The sequence below is a fragment of the Ornithorhynchus anatinus genome, chromosome 8, assembly GCF_004115215.2.
Source record: "Ornithorhynchus anatinus isolate Pmale09 chromosome 8, mOrnAna1.pri.v4, whole genome shotgun sequence".
Lineage (NCBI taxonomy): Eukaryota > Metazoa > Chordata > Mammalia > Monotremata > Ornithorhynchidae > Ornithorhynchus > Ornithorhynchus anatinus.
The window spans coordinates 5,644,572-5,669,628 of NC_041735.1; the positions used below are offsets into that span (position 1 = coordinate 5,644,572).

The 25,057-nt window shown below is 52.2% G+C and overlaps 1 protein-coding gene across 2 annotated transcripts in view; it reads right to left on the reverse strand.

Annotated features, from left to right (window-relative positions):
* Positions 1–4,304: 4,304 nt before the first annotated feature.
* Positions 4,305–25,057, reverse strand: part of HNF4A (hepatocyte nuclear factor 4 alpha) — a 61,089-nt gene continuing 40,336 nt past the window's right edge. For both annotated transcript variants that reach the window (XM_029070510.2, XM_029070509.2), the window contains exons 3-10: positions 21,241–21,335; positions 17,477–17,583; positions 16,196–16,351; positions 11,375–11,462; positions 10,563–10,718; positions 9,540–9,776; positions 7,885–8,007; positions 4,305–6,457 (exon numbers count right to left, since the gene is read on the reverse strand). In XM_029070510.2, coding sequence (XP_028926343.1) covers positions 6,315–6,457; positions 7,885–8,007; positions 9,540–9,776; positions 10,563–10,718; positions 11,375–11,462; positions 16,196–16,351; positions 17,477–17,583; positions 21,241–21,335 — 1,105 coding nt within the window. In that variant the 3' untranslated portion in view covers positions 4,305–6,314. The remainder of the gene's footprint in view (positions 6,458–7,884; positions 8,008–9,539; positions 9,777–10,562; positions 10,719–11,374; positions 11,463–16,195; positions 16,352–17,476; positions 17,584–21,240; positions 21,336–25,057) is intronic.

The window sequence follows — 25,057 nt, forward strand, 5'->3', positions numbered from 1 at the left end:
GAAGTGAAGTGACATGCCCAAGATCACCCAGCAGGCAAGTGGAGGAGCCGGGATTTGGAACCCAGGTCCTTCTGATTTCGAGGCCCGGGCTCTTTTCACTAGGCTCCGCCGGCGTGCCCAAGTCACCTGTTGAATTCACTGAGACTTGGGATTACCAGGGCCAAGGACTGGGGAAAGGGAGCAATTTACGGGCAGAGTCGGAGCGATTTGCAGACAGAGTCAGAGCAATTTATAACTCTGGAGAGTTTATGATCTTCTGGATGGATTTACTAAGCCTCTATCGTGCCTGAAATAGCTCACTGATGGGACCAGGAGCTGTTCTGGGCCTGGTTCCGCCTCATTAAAACCATTTCCCAGTCGAGAGGGAGGAGCGGGATAGCCGGGGCGTGGAGGGTCGAGTGGTAGGCAGGACAAGGAAGATTGAGGGTCAGCAGAGTGGGCTGATGGTGAGAGCCAGCCTATACTATATACTGTACTATAATATATAATAATAGTGCTCTGCACGTAGTAAGTGCTCAATAAATGATGGAAGGAATGAATGAATATTTTTTTAAGCACTCACTATCTGCCGAGCATCGTACTAAGCACGTCAGCCCACATTTTCAATCCATCCCTAAATCCCGTCGGTCCCACCTTCACGACATGGCTAAAATCCACCCTTTCCTCTCCATCCAAACTGCTGCCACGTAAATACAATCGCTCATCCTACCCCGCCTGGACGGCTGCATCAGCCTCCTTGCTGACCTCTCAGCCTTCCATCTCTCCCCCACTCCAGTCCGTACTTCACACCGCTGTCAGGATCATCTTTCTACAAAAACGTTCAGGACGCGTCACCCCGCTCCTCAAAAAACTCCAGTGATTGCCCACCCACCTCCGCATCATACAAAAATTCCTCATCATTGGCTTTAAAGCAGTCCACCACCTTGCTCCCTCCTATCTCACCTCGCCGCTCTCCTTTCACAACCCGGCCCACACACCTCTCTCCTCTAATGCCAACCTTCTCACTGTGCCTCCATCCCACCCATCTCACACTGACCCCTCGCCCTCATCCTGCCTCTGGCCGGGAACGCCCTCCCTCCTCAAATCCGACGGACAACTACTCTCCCCTCCTTCAAAGCCTTACAGAAGGCCCACCTCCTCCAAGAGACCTTCCCAGACTAAACCCCTCCTTTCCTCTTTTCCCACTCCCTTCTGCATCGCCCTGACTCCGTCCCTTTGTTCTTCCCCCCACCCCAATCCCACACCACTTATCTATATATCTGTCATTTTATTTATTTGTATTGATGTCTGTCTCCCCCCTCTAGACTTTGAGCTCATTGCTGGCAGGGAACGTCCCCGTTTATTGTTGCACTGTACTTTCCCAAGTGCTTAGTACAGTGCTCTGCACAGAGGAAGTGCTCAATAAATATGATTGAATGAATGAATCACAAATGCCGTCGAGTCGTTTCTGATTCGCAGCGACTCTGTGGATATATCTTCTCCGGAAAACCAGTGGGGTGGAGAGAAGATGATCGGGTCCCACCTGGGGCTCACGGTCTAAGGGTTAAATCCCCATTTTTCAGGTGGGGGAAACTGAGGCCCAGAAAAATGAAGTCACTCGCCCAAGGTCACAGAGCAGGCAAGTGGAAGAGCCGGCATTAGAGCCCAGGTCCTCTGACTCCCGGGTCCAAGCTCTTTCCACTAGCCATGCTGCTTCTCCGTGACCTTTGGACCCTTGATATTCTCCCCACCCCCAACCCAACAGCACTTATGCACGTATCTTTAAATTATACATTATAAATTATTTATTCATATTTATGTCTGTCTTCCCCTTTAGACTGTAAGCTCGATATGGGCAGGAAATGTGTCTGCTAATTCTGTCGTATTGTAGTCTCCCAAGTGCTTAGTACAGTGCTCTGCACATAGTAAAGGCTCAATAAATATGTGATTGATTAATAGCAGAAATAGTCCTAATTGATAACAGTACTTATTATTAGATACAGTCCTTGGCCTTCGGGGATCCTACGAATACCATTCAGGGAGAGGAAACTGGGGTAAAACACATAGGGAGGGAATAAAACAATAAAACGCTAAACCCACATGATCTCTTCGTCTCCTGGGTAACCCTGGGCGAGTCATTTCACTTCCCTTTTTTACAAAATGACTCTATTGTGCTCTCCCAAATGCTTAGTACAGTTCTCTGCTCAATAAATACTATTGATGGATTGGCTGACTGTGGCCACGAATTGTGTCTATCGCTTTAGTCCTCTCAATCAAGTATTTACTGAATGTTTCCGGTGCGCAGAGCACTGTATTAAGCATTGGGAGAGGACGATAATAATAATAATAATTGTGGTACTTGCTAAGCACTTACTATGTGCCAGGCACCATACTAAGTGCTGGGGTGGATACAAGGAAATCGGGTTGGACACGGTCCCGGTCCTGCTTGGGGCTCACAGTTTTAATCCCCGTTTTACAGATGAGGCAACTGAGGCCCAGAGAAGTGAAGTGGCTTGCCCAAGGCCACCCTGCAGACAAGTACAATAGGCTAGTAGACACAATAGAGCTGGTACAGAAGCAGCGTGGCTCAGTGGAAAGAGCCCGGGCCGGGAGTCAGAGGTCATGGGTTCTGATCCCGCCTCCACTACTTGTCAGCTGTGTGACTTTGGGCAAATCACTTCACTTCTCTGTGCTTCAGTTACTTCAACTGTAAAATGGAGATTACCTGTAAACCCCACATGGGACAACCTACCTTGTATCTACCCCAGCACTTAGGACGGTGCTTGGCACATAGTAAGCGCTTAAATGCCACCATGATTATTATTATTATTACATAATCCCTGCCCTGGAGGGACTTACAACCTCCCCCAGGTGCTTAGTCCAGTGTTTTGCACCCCTGGGTCTGCCCTTCTCCCCCTCTAGACTGCAAGCGGGCTGTGGGCAGGGAATGTGTCGGTTTATTGCTCTTTTGTCCTCTCCCAAGGGCTCAGTCAAGTGCTTTGCACACAGTAAGCGCTCAATAAATACGATCGAATGAATGATTGAATGCTCTCTCCCTAATGACCCCAGCCCCTCTCTGACCCAGTCACCCTCCCAGGAGGGGGATGGGTGGCTGTCACAACCCCCTGACCCCAGCTGACTGGAAATTTCCACATCTCTTGATTTTTCTGAAAAGTTGTTTTATTTTGTGAAATCTCCTGGCGAATCCCCAGCTCCCTGACGCCTCTGCCAGGGTTCAGCCTGTGCCCACGTGCTCGCTGACAGGGTCCAGAGCTGGGGGGTTCACCCCATCGGCCTAGATTGATGATGATGGTGTTTGTTAAGCGCTTACGGTGTGCCAAGCACTGTTCTAGATTGCTCTTTCACTCCCTCCTTCCAGGGAGTGAAACCAAGAAGCAGCGTGGCGTAGTGGCTTGAGCCTGGGAGTCGGGAGGTCATGGGTTCTAATCCCGGCTCCGCCACTTGCCTGCTGTGTGAGCTTGGCCAAGTCACTTCTCTGGGCCTCGGTTCCCTCATCTGTAAAATGGGGATTGAGACTCTACACCCCATATGGGACAGGGACTGTGTCCAACTCCATTTGCTTGCAGCCCCCCAGTGCTTAGCGTAGTGCCTGGCACACAGTAAGCGCTTAACAAAATGCCATCATTATTATTGTTATTTTCTGCTTCACCGGGGACTGAACAGACTATAATCAATCAACTTACGGTATTTATTGAGTGCTTACTGTGTGCAAAGCATGTACTAAGCTCTTGGGAAAGAGGCAGGGTCTGGGAGTCAAAGGGCCTGGATTCTAATCCCAGCTCTACCACCCTTGTGCTGTGTAACCTTGGGCCTCAGCTGGCTCATCTGCAACATGGGGATTCAAAACCTGTCTTCCCTCCGTCGTAGACTGTGAGCCCCATGAGGGACCTGATTACCTATTATCTACCCCAGTGCTTAGTACAGTGCTTGGCATCTGAGACGCAGCATGGCCTCGTGGCAAGAGCACGGGCTTGGGAGTCAGAGGTCGTGAGTTCTAATCCCAGCTCTGCTGCTTGTCTGCTGTGTGACCTTGGGCAAGTCACTTAACTTCTCTGTACCTCAGTTCCCTCATCTGTAAAATGGGGATTGAGACTGTGAGCCCCATATGGGACAGCCTGATTACGTTGTTTCTACCCCAGCGCTTAGAACAGTGCTTGGCACATAGTAAGCGCTTAACGAATACCATCATCATCATCATATAGTTAGTGCTTAACAAATACCACAGCGATAATAACGGTTATTGTCATTATTATTACCACAACACAGTCGGTAGGCACGTTTAAGGAAAAAAGATCCAGCCGCTGTTTAGGAAGAGTTAGAAAACGTTATTTGCATTTATTTCTTTCCTTCCCACTTTTGTTAAAACCCAGAGCACCGTTGAGAATGCTCTTTTTCCCACTGGAAAGCCGGCGCTGGCAGGGCAGGAGAGGCGGCTGGGGTAGTCTGGGTGGCCTCTGGCCTCCGGCTTTGTCCGGGCTCAGCCCTGCCCTCGTGCCAGAGCGGCGGAGCGACTGCGTTTCATTTGGAAATTAGAGGCGATCATGGAGAATTACAAATAATTTAGCCAGAATGATTGGTTTCGTCGTCGCGATCAAGTCCCCCCCGCCATCCGGACGGTCCTTCCCTAGTGCCTCTGGGGAGTGGGGGGGAGAGAGGGAGGCCGAAAAGGGCGGGGGGGGGGCGAGGGGAGGACTGGAGGAGAGGGGAGGGGAAGAGAGGGAGAGCGGAGGGGAGAGGGGTCAGGGGGCATATAGGCTCTGAGGCCTCGAGAAGTGAAGAGTGTCCTCATTCTCCGCCGTGAGCACTCCGACTCCTAAGCTTCAACCTGGGCGGTGAGACCCAACCCGTCCTCCCCTCCACCTGTCAAACCCTTTACCAGCCCAAAGGGACAGGGGTGGGTGACCCGTGGCCGGGGAGGCGGGCGTGGCTCCCTCGGGGACCCTCCTTGGATTCGTGCCACTCCCGGGGCCTGCCGGTTCCGGTCAAAACTCCGGTCCTGGTGTGCGTTGGGGGTAGGAGCCGGGAACGGCCCAGGCAGAGCAAAGGCGGAGGTGGAGACAATGTCAGGAGACCCCCTCTCCCCCAACCTGCAGAGCCTGGCCGAGGTCAGAGGTTTCTGAGAGCCCACGGGCACCTGGTCCGGACTGTCGGCAGCTGGGGACCAGGAGCACCGCAGAGGTGCCGGAAAGAGCAACTTCAGTCCCAGAGGAGGCTGAAGGTCTCTCTCTCTCGGGCCTTTCTTCCCACCTCCGGTCCAGTTCCGGCGTGGGCTCCCTTCCACGCTGGCAGATCGGTGAACTCGGGCCGGACCCTTGGCCTCCGGGACCCCCTCCCGGCCCTCTCCCCCCGCTTCCCACCCCTCTGATGCAGTCAGTCCACACGGCAACCACGGGACCGCCGCTCCATCCGTCCCTCCATCCTCCACCCTCTCGTCTCACCCCTCGCCCCGGGTTGGCCTTCAGCGACCCCCGGAGATCAATGGGGACCCCCTTTCTGGGTACCGGCCGGAGGACCAGAGTCAGGAGGGAACAGCCGGTTCTCAGCCTCTGAGGAGTGGTAGGAGCAGGAAAGGGGGGAGAGAAGGGCAGAGTGGGTTGAGGGGGTCCTCCCCGGGCCCTAGGGATTTGTGCGAGGGATCGCCCACCCTATGCCCAGAGTGGGCAGAAGGGGATGATCTTCCGCTTATCGCTTCAGCCGCCCGATCCGTGCCAGTTCCTGAGCGGACTGGACCATTCTCAGCCAATGCCAACCTCTGGCCGGGTGAGAGATCAGGGCTAGGGCGGGGAGGGGACCCAACACAAGCAGGCAGAGACTCCAGTCCACGTGTCCGGTCTTCTCCGCTCCGAAGCCTCCCCGGAGGAGGAGGAGGAGAGAGCAAGGCTTCCAAGAGGATCTGCCAGCTGAAGACCACCTGGACGAAGGCCGTAGGGGAAGCTCCCACCGGCAACAGCCCTTGGGAGTTAGGCTTAGAGGTGAGAGTTGAGGGGGCACAGGCAGTGGGGTGGCTTCGGCATTGAGAGGATTGTCCGAGGGGGCAAAGGCAGGCTGCCAGGAAACCTCCGGGCCTGGTCCACCTCCGGTGCACCCTCAATCCACCCCCCAGCGGGTTCCCAACAGAGCAGGCACGTAGCGGTTTCGCTCTAGTTCTCGGGTGTCCAGTTGGGGCATCCTGGAGCGGACCCCTGGACCGGCAGGGTCAAGCGTGTGTCCACGAGAGACGGGCCCCCCCCCACCTTCCGGGGGTCCGGAGTCAACCCATCTGCTCCCGGCCCTGCGGTGGTCCCGGTGGGCCAAGGGGTCCCAGGGCGGGGCGGCTAGATGACCTCTTGTTTGGCGATGGCGGGCTGGGGGATGGAGCCGGGCTGCTTGGCGACCGTCGCGATGGCTCCGGGGAGCAGCTTGTACTGGTCCGGACCTGGGCCCGCCGGCGGGGAGGGCTGAGGAGTCTCTGGAGTGGCTACGGGAAGACGAATAATAGTTACGGTGTGGGGAAGGTGAGGAGGGCCACCACGATCCAACCCGCGCACTTCGCTCCTCTAATGCCAACCTTCCCAAGGTACTTCGATCTCATCTAGTTCACCGCCAACCCCTCGCCCACATCCTGCTATGCGCTTCCTCCTCAGATCCAACAATTACTCTCCCCCCATTTAAAGCTTTAAAGAAGGCCCGCCTCCTCCCAGAGGCCTTCCCAGACTAAACGCCATTTTTCTTCATCTCCCACTCCCTTCTGCATTGCCCTGATTTGCTCCTTTTATTCATCCCCCTCCCAGCCCCGCAGATCTTAAATACATAGCTATCATTTATTTATTTCTATTCATTTCTGCCTCCCGCTCTAGGCTGTAAGCTTGCCGTGAGCAGGGAACGTGTCCGCTTATTGTTATACTGTACTCTCCCAAGTGCTTAGTACGGTGCTCTGTAGACAGTAAGCGTTCAATAAAGACGAGGTCTGTTTATTGTTATACTGCACTCTCCCAAGCGCTTAGGACAGTGCTGTGTACACAGCAAGCGTTCAATAAAGACGATTGAATGAATAAATGAATGAATAAGGAGAGAAAAGGGGAGAAGTAACCACCACCAAGACTGTCTTTTCTTCAAGTGGTACGCCCTCCTCTTCCTGTCCTCACCCCTGCCTTCAGCATCCTTCATTCATCCCAGGAAAGCGGACCCGGTGAGGACCATCTCCGTAGTAATAATAATAATAAAATGATTATTATCATCATTGTTTATCATTGCTATGTAATAAGCACTGGGGTCAGGGCTCATGAGTTCGAATCCCAGCTCTGCCACTTGTCAGCTGTGTGACTGTGGGCGAGTCACTTCACTTCTCTGTGCCTCAGTTCCCTCATCTGTAAAATGGGGATTAAGACTGTGAGCCCCACGTGGGACGACCTGATTCCCCTGTGTTTACCCCAGCGCTTAGAACAGTGCTCTGCACATAGTAAGCGCTTAACAAGTACCAACATTATTATTATTATTATTATTACAAGTTAATGAGATTAGACGCAGTCCCTGTCCTACATGGGGCTCACACTCTTATCCCCATTTTACACTGAGATCACTGAGTCACAGAGAAGTTAAGTGATTTCCCCAAGTTCACCCAGCAGACACGTGGCGGATCCGGGATCAGAACCCAGGTCCTTCTGACTCTCGGGCCAGGGCTCTACCCGCTAGGCCACACTGCTTCTCCTTAGAAACAGACCCCAGGCTCCTGGATGCCAAGACCCGAACCCCGGTGCTTTGAGACAGGGGAGACGTGAGCCCACCCAGAAGTCAGGGTCCGAGCCGGGCTCTGGGGGGTCCCCCACCTCCCGGCGAGTCGGCCGTTGCCCCCTGCCCCGCCATCCTCCCTGTCCCCGTTGCCCTACAGTGGCCCAGGTCACTCACACATCTGTCCGTTGGCGAGGTGAGAGGGCATGGTGTTGGCGACGATCACGTTGGGGCCCATGTTCTCCTGCATCAAGTGGGGGTGCAGGGGGTGGTGCGTATGGGGTCCGTCATTCGACGTGCCTGGGGAGCGACATCAGCCCGTCGGGGCATTTGGATCCGTACCCTTCGGGCACTTGATAGTCACCCCACCCTCAGTCCCGAAGCACTTGCGTACCAATCCATCATTTATTGATTTCTATTAACGCCTGTCTCCCCCTCAAGACTGTAAGCTCATAACAGGCAGGGAACAAGTCTACCGACCCTGTTATATTGGAGTCTCCCAAGTGCTTACTACAGTGCTCTGCGCCCAATAAGTACTCAGGAGGTACCACCGTTGAGTGACTGGATGATCGATTTGGGCCCTGCAAGAATAGGGCCGGTTTTCAGCTAATCAGAAGCTTATAATAATTATTATTATGGTACTTGTTAGGCGTTTACTATGTGCCAAGCAATGTTTTAAGTACTGGGGAAGATACAAGATAATCAGGTTGGACACAGTCCCTGTCCCACATGAGGCTCAAAGTCTTAATCCTCATTTTACAGTTGAGGTAACTGAGCCACAGAGAAATGAAGTGACTTGTCCGAGGTCACACAACAGACACGTGGTGGAGTCGGGATTAGAACCCACGTCCTTCTGAGTAAGTTCACTGTGGGCAGGGAATGTGTCTGTTTGTTATTCTATTGTCCTCTCCCAAGCGCTTAATTCAACATGGTGTAGTGGATAGAGCACGGGCTTGGGAGTCAGAAGGACCCGGGTTCTAATCCCAGCTCCACTACTTGTCAGTTTTATGACCTTGGGCAAGTCGCTTCACTTCTCTGTGCCTCAGTTCCCTCATCTGTAAAACGGGGATTGAGAGACTGTGAACCCCACATGGAACAGGGACTGTGTCCAACGCGATTTGCTTGGATCCACCCCAGCACTTAGTACAGAGCCTAGCACACAGTAAGGGCTTAACAAATACCATCATCATTATTATTATTATCGTTAGTGCTCTGCACACAGTGAGAAGCAGCGTGGCTCAGTGGAAAGAGCCCGGGCTTGGGAGTCAGAGGTCATGGGTTCGAATCCCGTCTCTGCCGCTTGTCAGCTGGGTGACTGTGGGCAAGTCACTTCACTTCTCTGGTCCTCAGTTCCCTCATCAGTAAAATGGGGATTAACTATGAGCCTCACGTGGGACAACCCGATGACCCTGTGTCTACCCCAGCGCTTAGAACAGTGCTCTGCACATAGTAAGCGCTTAACAAATGCCAACATTATTATTATTAAGTGCTCAATAAACACGATTGAATGAATGAATGAATGAATCTCAGGCCTGGGCCAAGCCCCCTTCCTCCTCAGAGCAGTCCAAAAGCCGGGCCCCGCATGGACCTTTTTATTTTATTTTATTTTTTATTTGTATTGATATCTGTCTCCCCCACCCACCACTCTAGCCTGTAAGCTCTCTGTGGGCAGGGAATGTGACCATTTTTTATTATGTTGCCCTTTCCCAAGCACCCCAGCGCTTAGAACAGTGCTCCGCACATAGTAAGCGCTTAACAAATACCAACTTTATACAACGCTCCGCCCACAGTCAGCGCTCAGTAAATTCGATCGAGTGAATGAACCAACCGACCTCCCAGCAGCATCTCCTGCAGCAGGTTGTCGACCTTGGCCACGCCGAAGAGCTTGACGAACTGGATCTGCTCGATCATCTGCCAGGTGATGCTCTGCAGGGCCGGCAGCAGCAGCAGCAGCTCCCCGAAACGGCCGCGCGAGTCGTGCTGCCGGTCGCTGATGTAGTCCTCCAGGCTCACCTGCACCTGGTACCGCATCCGCTTGATCTTGCTCGGGTCGCTCAGCCCCTTGGCATCTGCGAGATGGAAGGTGGGGCGTGGGGAGGGCCGGCGGAGAGATTCCGGGGGGCCGGGACCACCCTGTCCGCCTCCTCCCGGGACCGGGACCGGGGCCCGGGCCCACGGTGAGGGGCGCCGACCGCTTCCCGTCGCCGGCCTGGGCCTCGGCGTCACCTGCCCGATTCCACGATCCTCCCGCTCGGCCCCGGGATTGCCCTAAGCTCCTCTAGACCGTAAGCTCGTTGGGGGCAGGGAATGCGTCCGCTCATTGTTCTATCGTCCTCTCCCAAGCACTTAGTCCAGTGCTCTGCACACAGTAAGCGCTCAATAAATAGGGAAGCAGCGTGGCTCACTGGAAAGAGCCCGGGCTTCGGAGTCAGAGGTCATGGGTTCGACTCCCGGCTCTGCCACTTGTCAGCTGTGTGACTGTGGGCAAGTCACTTAACTTCTCTGTGCCTCAGTTACCCCATCTGTAAAACGGGGATGATCTGTGAGCCTCACGTGGAACAACCTGATTACCCTGTATCTACCCCAGCGCTTAGAACAATGCTCTGCACTTAACAAATACCAACATTATTATTAAGTACAATCGAACGGATGAACGAACGATGTCACGCCTCTGCCTGGTCACGTGCCCCTGGGTGCCTTCCCCCAAGAGATCTGAGCCTTTCTGGAGCCCAGGGTCGCCTCTCCAAGGTGGAGACCACGACGTTCCTCACTCTTCATGAAGACCGCCCCCCCCAGCCCCACCTAGTCAGGGAGTCTGTGCTTCCCGTCAGCCCCTGCCGGGCGGTCCCGGATACCTGGGTCAAAGAAGATGATGGCCTTGAGGCAGGCGTATTCGTTGTCGTCGATCTGCAGCTCCTGGAAGGGCAGCACCAGCTCGTCCAGGATTCGCATGGCCACTCGGTTCATCTCCACCAGCTCCGGGCAGTGCCGTGGAACGATGTGGTCGTTTCCTGGAGGCCGGCGGGGAGGAGGGCGGGGAGAGGGACGGAGCCGGACGTTACCTCCCCAGCCCGTCTGGGGAGCTCATTCCCGGGAGACCAACAGCCGCTTCACCCAGGAATGAGGGTCTGGGATGGACGGGTGGGGCCCACCTGGATTCCAGGATCCCGGCCTTTGGAGAGTTGGGGGGCGAGAAGCCTAGTCCACAGTCCCATCCCGGGGATCCAGCCCCACGTAACCCCTGATACTCTCCCATTCCCCAGCCCCCATCCCTTCCTGCTCCCTGATTCTGGAGTGAGAAACCGGGGAAGGGACAGGGGTGGTCCAAAACTATAGGGAGCCAGGAAATGGGAGATTGGAAGTTCTTCTCTCCTTTCCATCCACTCATCCATCCCCTAATTCCCTCCTCGCCCAGCCCAGCCGAGCTAGGCGAAGGGCCTGTTTATTGTTCTGTTGTCCTCTCCCATGCGCTTAATACAGTGCTCTGCACACAGTAAGCGCTCGATAAATATGACTGACTGGGTTGAGACCTAAAACCCCCACACCCCCGGTGCGGGCACGGTGGGCCCGGGTTTGGTCACCCACTCCGGAGATGGCCGGAGGTTTGGCCTCAGAGTAGGGATTCGAACCCAGCACTCTTGGCTCCTCCAGCCTCCCGGCGTCTCACCTAGGAGCAGCACGTCTTTGAAGACCATGGACCTCTTGGTGGCTCCCAACAACAGGTGTTCCCCGGCATGGGCCCGCAGCAGTGCCACCTGAGAGACGATGATAATAAGAATAACTGTGGTATTTGTTAAGCACTTACTATACGCCAGGCGCTGTACTAAACGCTGGGGTAGATACCGGGAAATCAGGTTGGAGACAGTCCCTGTCCCATATGGGACTCAGAACCTTAATCGCCACCTTCAGATGAGGTCGGTAAGACACAGAGCGGTGAAGTGACTTGCCCAAGGCCACACAGCAGGCACACGGCAAATCTGGGATTAGAACCCAGGTCCTTCTGACTCCCAGGCCCGCACTCTATCCACTAGTCCACTAGGCCTGGCTATGACAGAGAGGCACTTGGGGGAAGGGGCAAGCTGGGTGGTCTGACCCCGTCAGGTTGTCCCTTGGAGATGAATCTGAACCCACGACCCTGGGAGCCCTTGAAGTCTCCGGCCCAAGCGTCACTGGATAATAATAATAATGTTGGTATTTGTTAAGCGCTTACTATGTGCAGAGCACTGTTCTAAGCGCTGGGGGAGATACAGGATAATCAGGTTGTCCCACGTGAGGCTCTCAGTTAATCCCCATTTTACAGATGAGGTAACCGAGGCACGGAGAAGTGAAGTGACTCGCCCACAGTCACACAGCTGACAAGTGGCAGAGCCGGGAGTCGAACCCATGACCTCTGACTCCGAAGCCCGGGCTCTTTCCACTGAGCCACGCTGATGAGAAGCAAGCGTGGTCTAGTGAAAAGACCACGGATCTGGGAGCCAGACGACCTGAGTCCTAATCCCGCCTCCGCCACCTGCCTTCTGCGTGACCTTGGGCGAGTCATTTGATGTCTTTGAGCCTCGGTTTTCTCATCTGTAAAACGGGGATTCGATATCTGTTCTGTCTCAGACCGGAAGCCCCATGTGGGACAGGGACCGAGTCCGAGCTGATTCCTTCGCATCGAACTCAGTGCTTAGCGGGATGCTAAGCAGCTTGGCCTAGAGGAAAGAACATGGGTCTGTGGAAGGCGGGGGGAAGGACCTGATTTCTAATCCCACAGGAGAGAGATGGCACAAAATGGCGGTCACGTCCTCTCTTATCCGGCCAAGTGGACACGGACACGGCGCTCGAAAATCACTGGAGAAGGGGAAGAGGTGGGGTTCGTTGAGCCACGAGGGCTGAAATTCTCCAGTAGGGAACAGACCTCGCTCCTTTGAGGCAGCTGCCATTTTGGATCTGAGGAAAAGATCGGCCTCTCCTCCCCTCCCTCCCGCGGGCAGTTAATCATTTCCCCGATGTATCTGCCACCCGTCACTGCTCCCCGAGAATGCTCAGATCCTTCTGACCCTTTTCTGTTAGCAATTTCAAGGTTTGGGTGGAAAGGGGAGGTTAACAATTGGACAACCTGGGGTGTCTTGATGCCTGTCTTAGGCCCCGGGAGAGGAAAACAGCGATTAAACATTAATGTGGGACTTCTGAGGAGGAAGGGTGTCTGGGGCAAGGGACTGCTGACCTCTGACCTGGGCCTTGCAGGGCAGGGGCTTGGGGAGCAGCTGAATGGATGCCTGGATGTGCCAACTCTCCACCCTCTTCCCAGGGAACTGCCAACGGGTGCTGGGGAGAGGGCGCTTCTGGAAACGCCACTGGTACCTAACGGAGCTCAGGCAGGCTGCGATTTGGCCTCCGAGAGCCGGAACTTGCTATTCTCCAGGCACTGTTTCTTCCTGATTATCGTCACTAGTCACAATTTATTACTGTGACTACTAAAGGCATCGGTTAAGCACTTACTTTGTGCCGAGCACCGTGCAAAGCACTGCGGGAGATGCATGGCGATTAGATCGGGCATAGTTCCTGTCTCCCACGGGTCCCTCTAAGGTAGGGGGGCGGGGAGATCCGGTATTTTAATCCTGACTTTTCTAAATGAGGAAACCGAGGCACAGCGAAGTGAAGTGATTACCCAAAGTCCTGGAGCCCACTTTCTAATAATAATGTTGGCATATGTTAAGCACTTATTATGTGCAGAGCACTGTTCTAAGCGCTGGGGTAGATACAGGGTAATCAGGTCGTCCCAAGTGAGGCTCACAGTCAATCCCCATTTTACAGTTGAGGTAACGGAGGCACAGAGAAGTGAAGTGACTTGCCCACAATCACACAGCTGACAAGCGGCAGAGCCGGGATTCGAACCCATGACCTCTGACTCCCAAGCCCGGGCTCTTTCCACTGAGCCACGCTGCTTCAGGTAGCAGAGTCGGGCTGAGAATTCAGTTCTCCCGACTTCCAGACCTGCGTCCTCCCCGCTGCCTCGCAGTGGCCTTTGGTGTATTCCCAGTGTCCGACTGGCCCCCTCGATCAATCAGTCGATCAATCGGTTGTGTTCATCGAGCGCCTACATTGTGCAGAGCACTATACTAAGAGCTTGGGAGAGTCGTGGCTCAGTGGGAAGAGCCTGGGCTTCGAAGTCAGAGGTCATGGGTTCGACTCTCGGCTCTGCCACTTGACAGCTGTGTGACTGTAGGCAAGTCACTTCACTTCTCTGTGCCTCAGTTCCCTCATCTGTAAAATGAAGATTAACTGTGAGCCTCACGTGGGATGAACTGATTCCCCTGTGTCTCCCCCAGCGCTTAGAACAGTGCTCTGCACATAGTAAGCGCTTAACAAATACCAATATTATTATTATTAGAAGGCAACAGAATCAGCCGCCGCATTCCCTGCCCATAGCAAGGTGATGGTCTAGCAGGAGCTTACAGTCTAGGAGGGGGAATGGAAGGAAGAGAAGACGGCCCAAAGAATGGGGACTGAGGGGAGGGCACCAAATGGCCATTTTCAAATCTGTGAAGGCTTTTTCATCTGAGGTCGAAGAGCAGCGGTTCCCCAGAGGTCAGGGGTGAGGGCGAGGGGGTAAGCGAGGGTTTCAGGCCGGCCCTGAGGAGACCAAAAAGGTCGTGGGATTTTTTTTGCTTTGGAGATCCCTCGTCCCTCTTTTTCTAGGCAGGGCTAACGATGAACTCATTGACAGGGTGAGGAGTAATGTGGTCTAGTAGAGAGAGCTCAGGTCTGGGAGTCAGGAGGACCTGGGTTCCAATCCCAGCTCCACCACTTGTCTGCCACGTGACCTTGGACTTCTCTATTCGGCGCTTAGAACAGTGCTTGGCACATAGTAAGCTCTTAATAAATACCGTCGTTATTGTTATGCCTTACTTACCTCATCTATAAAATGGGGACTGAGACTGTGAGCCTCATATGGGACAGGGACTGTGTCCAACCCGATTCGCTTATATTCATTCAATCGTCTTTCACTCAATTATATTTACTGAGGGCTTACTATGTGCAGAGCACTGTACTAAGCACTTGAGAGCATATAAGACATTTTGGGAGCATATAAGACATATTCCCTGCCTAACCCAGTGCTTAGTACAGTGCCTGGTTTATAGTAAGCACTTAACAGATACCTCCATTACTATTATTATTACCCCAGCATTTAGAACAGGGCTTGACACATAGTAAATGATTAACAAATACCACTCTTCTTCTTCTTATTATTACTGCCCCAGGACTTAGAACAATGACTGACACATAGTAAATGCTTAACTAACCCCATTATTATTATTATTATTATTATTGCCCCAGTACTTAGAACAGTGCTTGACACATAGTAAATGCTTAACAAATACCATTATTATTATTATTATTATTCTTGCCCCAGTATTTAGAACAATGCTTGAAGTGCTTAGTACAGTGCTCTGCACACAGTAAGCACTCATTAAATATAATTGAATGAATATTAAGAGCTTAACAAATAATAATTATTACATCAGCACCTAGAACAGTGCCTGACACATAGTAAGTGCTTAACAAATACCATTATCATCATTATTATTATTATCACCCAAGTGCTTAAAACGATGCTTGACACATAGTAAAAGCTTATCAAATACCATTATTATTATTATTGTCCCAGTACTTAGAACAGTGCTTGAAACACAGTAAGAGCTTAACAAATATTATTATGATTATCACCCCAGCCCCTAGAACAGTGCCTGACCCATAGTAAGCACTTAACAAAAACCATTATCATCATCATCATTACTATTATTATTATTATTGTTGTTGTTGATAAACACCAAATCCTGGTGGAGCCAAATCTATTTGAGGAGGTTCTTGGGATGGGCCCTTGTGGTCTCGAGCCCATCCCTGGGCAAGCCCTGAGGGCCTCCTGGGAGGGGCTGATGCCCCCCAACCCAGGTGGTCCCCGACTCTGACTTTTCATTCATTCATTAATCCTATTTATTGAGCATTTACAATGTGCAAAGAACTGTACTGAGCGCTTGGGAGAGCACAGTACAACAACAGACACAACAGTCTAGAGGGGGAGATAGACATTAATATACAGAAATAAAGAAATAGATAAATAAATTGGGACGGGAAGATGGGGATGGGAGGGAGGACCTATGAAGGGAGCAAGTCAGGGTGACGCAGAAGGGAATGGGAGAAGAGGAGAGGAGCGCTTAGTCAGGGAAGGCTTCTTGGAGGAGATGGGCCTTCAAGAAGGCTTTATGGTGGGGAAGAAAAATTATCTGGCTGATATGTGGAGGGAGGGCGTTCCAGGCCAGAGGCAGGATGTGGGCGAGAGGTCGGCGGTGAGATAGAGGAGATGGAGAGACAGTGAGAAAGTTGGCATTAGAGGAGCGGAGTGTGCGGGATGGGTTCTAGTAGGAGAGGAGCGAGGTGAGGTAAGAGGGGGCGAGGGGATGGAGGGCTTTAAAGCAGATGGCGAGGAGGATTTCCCACACACCTGATCGTCCAGGGGCAGCTCGCAGAAGGCCGGGATGAACTTGGCCCACTCCACCAGCACCAGCAGCTGCTGCTTCATGGACTCGCACACATCCGCGATGCTGGCGATCTTCTTGGCCCTGATGTCTCCGCTCAGGCCCGGAACGGGAGACGTGATCTGCCGGGAAGGAAGACGTTGGCCCTCAGGGGCGGCTGAGGGCGAGGGGTCGGAGTGGAGGGTGAGGGGGGCAGACTCCTAGGGGGGTGGTGGATGGGGGGGGGTCGGCTTACTGTGGGCAGGGAATTCATTCAATAGTATTTATTGAGCGCTTACTATGTGTAGAGCACTGTACTAAGCGCTTGGAATGAACAAGTCGGCAACAGATAGAGACGGTCCCTGCCGTTTGACGGGCTTACAGTCTAATCGAATGATCATCATCGTCACTGGAGTATTCATTCACTCATTCAGTTGTATTTATTGAGCGCTTACTGTTTGCAGAGCACCGTACTAAGTGCTTGGAAGAGGAAAATAGAACAATAATCAGACACATTTCCTGCCCTCAACAACCTTAGAGTCTAGAGGGGGAGACAGACATGAATAGAAAAAAATAAATGAGAGATATGGACATCTCTGAATAAAAGGGACCAAGTGAGGGCAATGCAGAAGGGAGTGGGAGGAGAGGAGAAGAGGAATTAGTCAGGGAAGACCTCTTGGAGGAGATGGGCCTTCGGTAAGACTTTGAAGGGGGGAGAACAATTGTCTGTTGGACATGAGGAGGGAGGACGTTCCAGGCTAGAGGCAGGACATGGGTAAGAGGTCAGTGGGGAGATAGACAAGATCTAGGTACAGCGAGAAAATTGGCATTAAAGGAGCAAAGTGGGTAGGCTGGATGGTAGTAGGAGAGTAGCATGGAGAGGTAGGAGGGAGCGAGGTGTACCCTCCCAAGTGTTCAGTACAGTGCTCAGCACACAACAAGCGCTCGATAAATACGATCAGACTGACAACCGAAAGCGTTCTTCCCCTCTAGTCTGGAAGCTCGTTGTGGGAAGGGAATGTATCTGTTCTCTTGTTATATCGTGCCCACCCAAGTGTTTAGTACACACAGTAAGCGTTCAATAATGACTGTATTGTTTTGGAGTGTTATATTGTAATACTCTCCCAAGCACTTAGTATGGTGCTCTGCACACAGTGAGTGCTCATTAAATACGATCGGATTGGATTGGAGTGAACGAAAGGCCAGCCCGCCTCGTTCCCAGCGGTGCCTCAGTCTCCCCTCCTCTCCCCAGCTCCGTGGGTCGTTACCTGCTGGGAGAGGGCCTCCGCCTGGAGGAGGGCGGTGATGGAAGGCAGGCTGCTGTCTTCGTAGCTGGATCTGCGCGTGCTGATCCTGTCGCGTTCATTCTGCACCGCTGCGAGAGAACCTCTGCGGCTCAGCGCCGAGCCCGGCCAACGGGGACCCCCGCTCAGGCCCCCGCCACGAGGGCCGCCCCCTCCCCGACACCGGTGACCCACCAGAGCTCTCAGATGGGCAGGCCGCCCGCTCGCTCCCCTTGTCCCCCCTGCCCCTGCTGCCTCGGGAGAGAGCGCCAACGGCGAGGAGTGGATTTTCCCAACAGCCTCCAGGAGGGCGGGGGAATGGTGATGACAGGGGCTCGACTTTGGAAATCACAATTATAATAATAGTAATTGTGGTATTTATTGGCGCTTACTATGTGCCAGGCACTGCACTAAAGCTCTAGGGTGGACGCAAGTATATAGGGTTGGACGCGGTCCCTGCACCACGTGGGGCTCACAGTCTCAATCCCTGTTTTACAGATGACGTAATGAGGCCCAGAGAAGTGAAGTGACTTGCCCAAGGTCACTCAGCTGTTAAACGGCAGAGCCGGGATTAGAACCCAGGTCCTTCTGACTCCCGCGCCTGGGTTCTAGCCACTAAGCATGCTGCTTCTCGTGTAAAGGGTGTCTTGTACAGGGTCCTGGCTTTCGCTGGATCAAACCCACCCCCCTTGGTAGACATAAGGCAATTTTCTTGGTTGGAGGGTTGTCCCGTGAGATCCCAGAACGTGAGAAGACTGCTGAACCCGAGGCTATTTTGGGGCCAAATGACAGGGAATAATAGTAATAATAATAATAATAATAACAATTTTGGCATTTGTTAAGCTGGGGTAGATACAAGATAATCAGGTTGGAAACAATCCCTGTCCCACATGGGGCTCACAGTCTAAGTAGGAGGGAGTAGGATTAATCCCCATTTTACAGATGAGGAAGCTGAGTCCCAGAAATGTGAAGTTACTTCCCCAAGGTCTCACAGCAGACACGTGGCAGAGCCAAGATTAGAACCCAGGACTTCTGACTCCCATGCCAATCCTCCTTCTACTAGGCCACGCTGCTTCTCTAGAGAAGATCGGTGTCCATCAATCAATCAAAGGTATTGAATGAGCACTTACTGTGTGCAGAGCACTGTACTAAGCGCTCAGGAGAGTTCAAAAGAATTGGGTCCAACTAACCGGTTATTCTAAGGTGATGCACTGATTTTCAACCTCTGGGCCTTGATCTTACACCCAGGGAGTTCCAGTGAACAGCAGTGGCACCTTGGCATCTTGAGAAGCAGCGTGGTCTAGCGGAGAGAGCGTGGGCCTGGGAGCCAGATGGACCTGGGTTCTAATCCCGGCTCTGCCACACGTCTGCCGTGTGATCTTGGACCAGTCACTTCACTTCTCCGGACCTCAATTCCCTCATCCGTAAAATGGGGATGAAGACTTTGAGCCCCACACGGACTGCGTCCTACCTTATCATCTTATATCTACCCCGGCGCCTAATACAGGGCCCGGCACATAGTAGACGCTTAACAAATACCATTTCCAAAACAAGAAACCAACTATAACGCTGTCGTAATGTACTCTCCCAAGCGTTTAATACCACGCTCCACACGCCGTGAGGGATTGACCGACGAGGTCAGGAAGCCGCCCCGTTTCGATTTTGCGACGCCGACTGGAAAATGGTAAATCCTGTCAGGGGACGGGGAGGGGCGAGGTCAGGAAGGGAGCCCGGCTCAGAAATCCGCGGTGGCTCTCGCCTCTCTGGCAGAGGGAGACCGAGGCCACCGAGGCGGACATCCAGGACCGTAGGAGCGGACGGATCTGCCGCGGTCAGCAGCGGAGGGAAGCCTATTCCCAACAACCTCGGCATCGGACCGCTGGCTGTCCAGATTTATTCCCCAGAGGCCTAATTCAGGCTGATAAAAAGGAGTGACTAAGCTGGGCTGGAATCAAAGGGCTACAGTCAGCAGCTGTAAATAGGCCCTCTCAAGGCTAGGCTCCTCTGTTATCAGCCCTGCCGCTCCGGTTCAGTCACGGAATGATGTTTTCCAAATGTTTGCTCAGTATTAGCCGGTCGTGGACCTAATGTAACTTCTATTGAATATTAACAGACACCAACAGAGATCTGCATAGGATGAGCCCCTCTGATACACGGAGTTCCTGCCTGCCCTTCAAGGAGCAGTTTGTGGTGTTTTTTTCTAATGGTATTTGTTAAGCCTCTCTTGTGCCAGGCCCTGGGATAGATAGATAGACCCAGGCCCTGTCCCTCATTAGGATCGTGGTTTTCATCCCTATTTTACAGATGAGGTCCCTGAGGCCCAGAAGGGACTCGACCAAGGTCTTGACTTGAGAAGCAGCGTGGCTCAGCGGAAAGAGGCCGGGGTCGGGAGTCAGAGGTCTTGGGTTCTAATCCCGGCCCCGCCACTTATCAGCTGTGGGACTTCGGGCAGGTCACTTCACTTCCTTGTGCCTCAGTAACCTCATCTGTAAAATGGGGATTAAGACCGTGAGCCCCACGTGGGACGATCTGATTACCTTGTATCCTCCCCGCAACCAGCACTTAGAACAGTGCTGGACGCATAGTAAGCGCTTAACAAATACCACAGTTATTATTATTCTTATCCAGCAGAAAGGTGATAGAGCTGGGAATAGAACTCACAGTTCTTTTAGATTCTCGGGCTTGGGCTCTATCCACTAATAATAATAATAATGAAGGCATTTGTTAAGCGCTTACTATGTGCCAAGCACCGTTCTAAGGGCCGAGGTAGGTACAGGGTAAGCAGGTTGTCCCACGTGGGGCTCACAGACTTCATCCCCATTTTACAGATGAGGTGACTGAGGCACAGAGAAGTGAAGAGACTTGCCTAAAGTCACACAGCTGACAGGTGGCAGAGTCGGGATTAGAATCCATGACCTCTGACTCCCTAGCCCAGGCTCTTGCCACTGAGCCACACTGTTGCTGTAGTCAGTCCTGGGTTCCTGCTATTACTGCTTTCCCAGAAGGTTTGGCTCCGGGGCTTCCATTTCTCTGTGCCTCAGTTACTTAATCTGTAAAAAATGGGAATTAAGAGTGTGAGCCCCACGTGGGACTGTGTCCAACCTGACTACCTTACATCTACACCGGCGTTTAGAACAGTGCCTGGCACGTGATAAGCGCTTAACAAGCTCTCTGTGGACAGGGAATGTGACGCTAAATTCTGTCGGATCGTGTTCTCCCAAGCACTTAGTACAGTGCTCTGCACACAGTAAGCACTCAGTAAATAGAGGAGCAGCATGATGCAGTGGATAGAGCCTGGGCCTGGGAGTCAGAAGGTTATGGATTCTAATCCCGGCTCTGCCACCTGTCTGCTGCGTGACCTTAGGCAAGTCACTTCACTTCTCTGGGCCTCGGTTCCCTCATCTGTAAAAAGGAGATCGAGACTGCGAGCCCCATATGGGATTGTGTCCAACCCGATTTACGTGTGTCCACCCCAGAGCGTAGTACAGTGCCGGGCACATAGTAAGCGCTTAAGAAATACCACAATTATTATTAAAGTATGATTGAATGAATGAACAAGTACCATAATTATTGTGCTCCGCCTACAGTAAGCGCTCAGTAAATATGATTGACTGAGTGGATTCTGCTTAACGAAGCCACCGGCCGGTCTGTCCCACCTTTGGCTCCTCCTTTCCCCGACCAGGCCAGTGACCGGCAGGTGATGTCGGATTCACAGGGAAGCAGCCGGCTCCGCCGGGAATCTCACTCACCTTCCTTCTTCATCCCCGCTCGGAAGCACTTCTTCAGCCGGCAGTAACGGCACTGGTTCCTCTTGTCCTTGTCCACGACGCACTGCCTGTTGAACCTGGGGAGGACAGCCTGGGTGAGGGACAGGAGCGGTGTGGCCTGGTGGATAGAGCCTGGGCCTGGGATTCAGAAGGAGCCGGGTTCTAATTCCGACCCAGCCGCTTGTCTGCTGTGTGACCTGGACAAGTCACTTCACTTCTCATCTGGGGATTAAGACCGTGAGTCCCGTGTGGGACCTGGACTGTGTCCAACCCGAGCTTGTATCTACTCCGGCGCTTAAAACAGTGCCTGGCACATAGTAAGCGCTTAAATACTGTAAAATAAAAAAAGGGGAACTATGGAAATCCTGGCAGAGGGGATGGGAGGGAGCAGACCAGATTACTAAACTGTAAACTCCTTGTGGATGGGGAATTTATCTACCATCTTTGTTGTAATGTATTCTCCCAAGCATTTAGTACAGTGCTCGGCACACGCACTCAATAAATCTCAATAAATCCTGTTGATTGAAAAACTATTGATTGTACTAAGTGCTTGGTTGAGTACAATACTATAGAGTAGGTAGTTACAAGCCCTGCCCTCGAGGAACTGGCTGTGTAGCAGGGGAGAGAGACACTAAAATAAATTAACAGGCAAGGGAAGCAGCAGAGTGTAAGACTGTGGGACCTTGAGCCAAATCACTTAACTTCTCTGTGCCTCAGTTGCCTCATCTGTAAAATGGGAATTAAGACCTGCTCCACGTGGGACTGTGTCCAATCCAATTTGCTTTATCTACCCTAGCGTTTAGCACAGTGCCTGGCACATAGTAAGTAATAAATCTCATAATTATTATCTGATGCCTGTTTACTTGTTTTGATTCCTGTCTCCCCCCCCCTTTTAGACTGTGAGCCCCTTGTGGGCAGGGATTGTCTCTGTTGCTGAAATGTACTTTCCAAGCGCCTGGTACGGTGCTCTGCACATAGTAAGCGCTCAATAAATATGATTGAATGAATGAACGATGAATAAGGGCTTAGGACAGTGCTTTGCACAAGGAAAGTGCTCAATAAATATGATTGAAATACGATCGAATAATGGCTTAAAGTGCTAGGGAAGGAGGATAGTATGGACTCTTAGACTTGGTGCTCTCTGCCTCAGTTTCCCAGCTGAGAAGAGCTTTTCCAATCAGGAAGGAATCGTTCTTTCAAGGATTTCGAAAGGAGGAGGATAATTCTTACTGTCCTCGTCATCAATGCTGGGGGACCCCTTCCTCCCCCTGGGGGAGCAGACAGTTAGTGGGTGGGCACTGGCTGGAATAAATACGATTGAATGAATGAATGAGGAACCTCAGCACTTCAGGAACAATATCTAGAGCCACATGGTCACTTTTGGACTTCAAAGCTGCTAAACCCTACCCAATTTATGGCTCTCAGTCGAAGTCCGTGTCAAACTCGGTGGGGACCGGGGATTTTATGTTTGCTTATTCATTCGTGAAATAGTAACAATAATAATAGTAATAATGGTATTTATTAAGCACTTACCACATGCCAAGCACTGTTCTAAGCACTGGGGTAGATACGAGGTAATCAGGTTGTCCCACGTGAGGCTCCACAGTCTTAATCCCCACTTTACAGATGAAGGAACTGAGTCACAGAGAAGTGAAGTGACTTGCTCAAAGTCCGACAGCTGTTAAGTGGCGGAGCCAGGTTTAGAACCCACAACCTCTGACTCTCAACCCTGTGCTCTTTCCACTAAGCCAGGCGGCTTCTTGAGTGTGTACTGTGGGCAAAGCTCTGTGCTGAGTGATGAGAGAAAATACCCTGCTGTGGATTAGACCCAGGCCCTGAATCCAAACAGACTAGTCAGTGACTTTTCCCTCCTTCAAAGCTTTATTGAAGGCCCATCTCCTCCAAGAGGCCTTCCCTGACTAAGCCCTCATTTCCTTTTTTTCATCTCCCTCTGCGTCACCCTGACTTGCTCACTTTATTCATCCCCCCTCCCAGCCCCTCAGTACTGCCCATACCTGTCACTGATTTATTTACATTCAATTCTGTAGACTGTGAGCCCATCACTGGGCAGGGATTGTCTCTATCTGTTGCCAAATTGTACATTCCAAGCACTTAGTACGGTGCTCTGCACAGAGTAAGCGCTCAATAAATACTACTGAATATACATTCAGTTACCTCATCCGTAAAAAAAAATGGGGATTAAGAGTGTGAACCCAATATGGGACAGGGACTGTGTCCAACCTGATTAACTTGTATCTACCCCGGTGCTTAGAACAGTGTTTGGCCCACAGTAAGCGTTTAATAAGTATGATTATTATTGTATGTCTGTCTCCCCCTCTAGACTTTAAACTTGTTGTGGGCAGGGAATGTGTCTGTTTATTGTTATATTGTATTCTTCCAAGCACTCAGTATAGTGCTCTGCACCCGGTAAGTGCTCAATAAATACGATTGACTGACTGGAGGAGGTTGGTGATGGGCGTTTCTTCTTCCGTGTTTCTCTGGTCGGTTGGTTTTCTTTGGTTAGCGAGTGGTGGGAGCCATAGGTTTAAAGGAAAGAGGGAGAAGGGAGGTTACCCCAGACGCGGGAGGACACCGGGGAGTGGCTATCTCTGAATCTGGGGGTTCCTGGGCTACTACTCTGTTTCCAAAATGCATCTGTATAGCGCTCTGCACATAGTAAGTGCTCAATAAACACGAATGAATGAATGAATGAATGAATGAATGAATGAATGAATGAATGAATCTGCGAACACTCCATCTCTTCTCCCAATGTCATACCAACCTCCAGGGGATTATGGTGGTCCCTACTCACCCTGCCTTGACTTCCCTCGGTCAACCAACCAATGGCATTTACGCCCTTCCGTGCACACAGCACTGCGCTAAATGCTTGGGAGTCTATAATCGAGTTAGTAGACGCAATCCCTGCCCTTGGGGAGCTTGAAAACTAGTGGGGAAGATGGACGGTAAAGTAAATTAAAGCCAGGTGAAGGAATAGAGGGTAAAGATAGGTAAGAAAAGTGCAGGGCAGGTAGAGAGAAGCAGCGTGGCTCAGTGGAAAGAGCACAGACTTGGGAGTCAGAGGGCATGAGTTCTAATCCTGCTCTGCCACTTGTCAGCTGTGTGACTTTGGGCAAATCCTGTATCTTCTCTGTGCCTCAGTTACCTCACCTGTAAAATGGGGATTAAGACTGTGAGCCCCACGTGGGACAACCTGATTACCTTGGATCTCCCCCAGTGCTTAAAACAGTGCTTGGCACATAGTAAGCACTTAACAAATACCATCCCCCCCAAAATGAGTAAGGGCTGAAGTGGCTGCTGGAGGGGTTATGAGGGATTAATCAGGGAAGGTCCCCTGGAGGAGTTGGGCTTTCAAAGGGCTCTGAAGAGAGGGAGAGTCTGGGGTCTGTGGGAGATGAAGGGGGAGGGAGTTCCAGGAGGAAGGGAAGATGGTGGCGGTGAGGAAGAAGAGAACGAGGCAGGGGTTGGCCGGAGAGGAGCAAAGCGTGAGGGCTGGGATGAGGTGGGAGAGGAGCGAGGATTAGGAGCGGAGAGAGAGAGCTAATGAAGGGCCTGAGGGGCTCTCGGGGAGTCCCCTAGCCGGAGTCTGTGGGGAAATGGGGTGGTCCAGGGCAGAACAGGCTGCACTTGATGGCTGGTGCCACTCTGGCATCAGTGATAGGCGGAACTGCCCACTCGACTGTGCACTGTGTTCCCTCCTAGAGGGGGTGCGATTTGCCTAAGAGGCATTTGCAATGCACCTTCCTGGGGTCTGAGCTGTAATGGGGAAGAGGGGAATGGT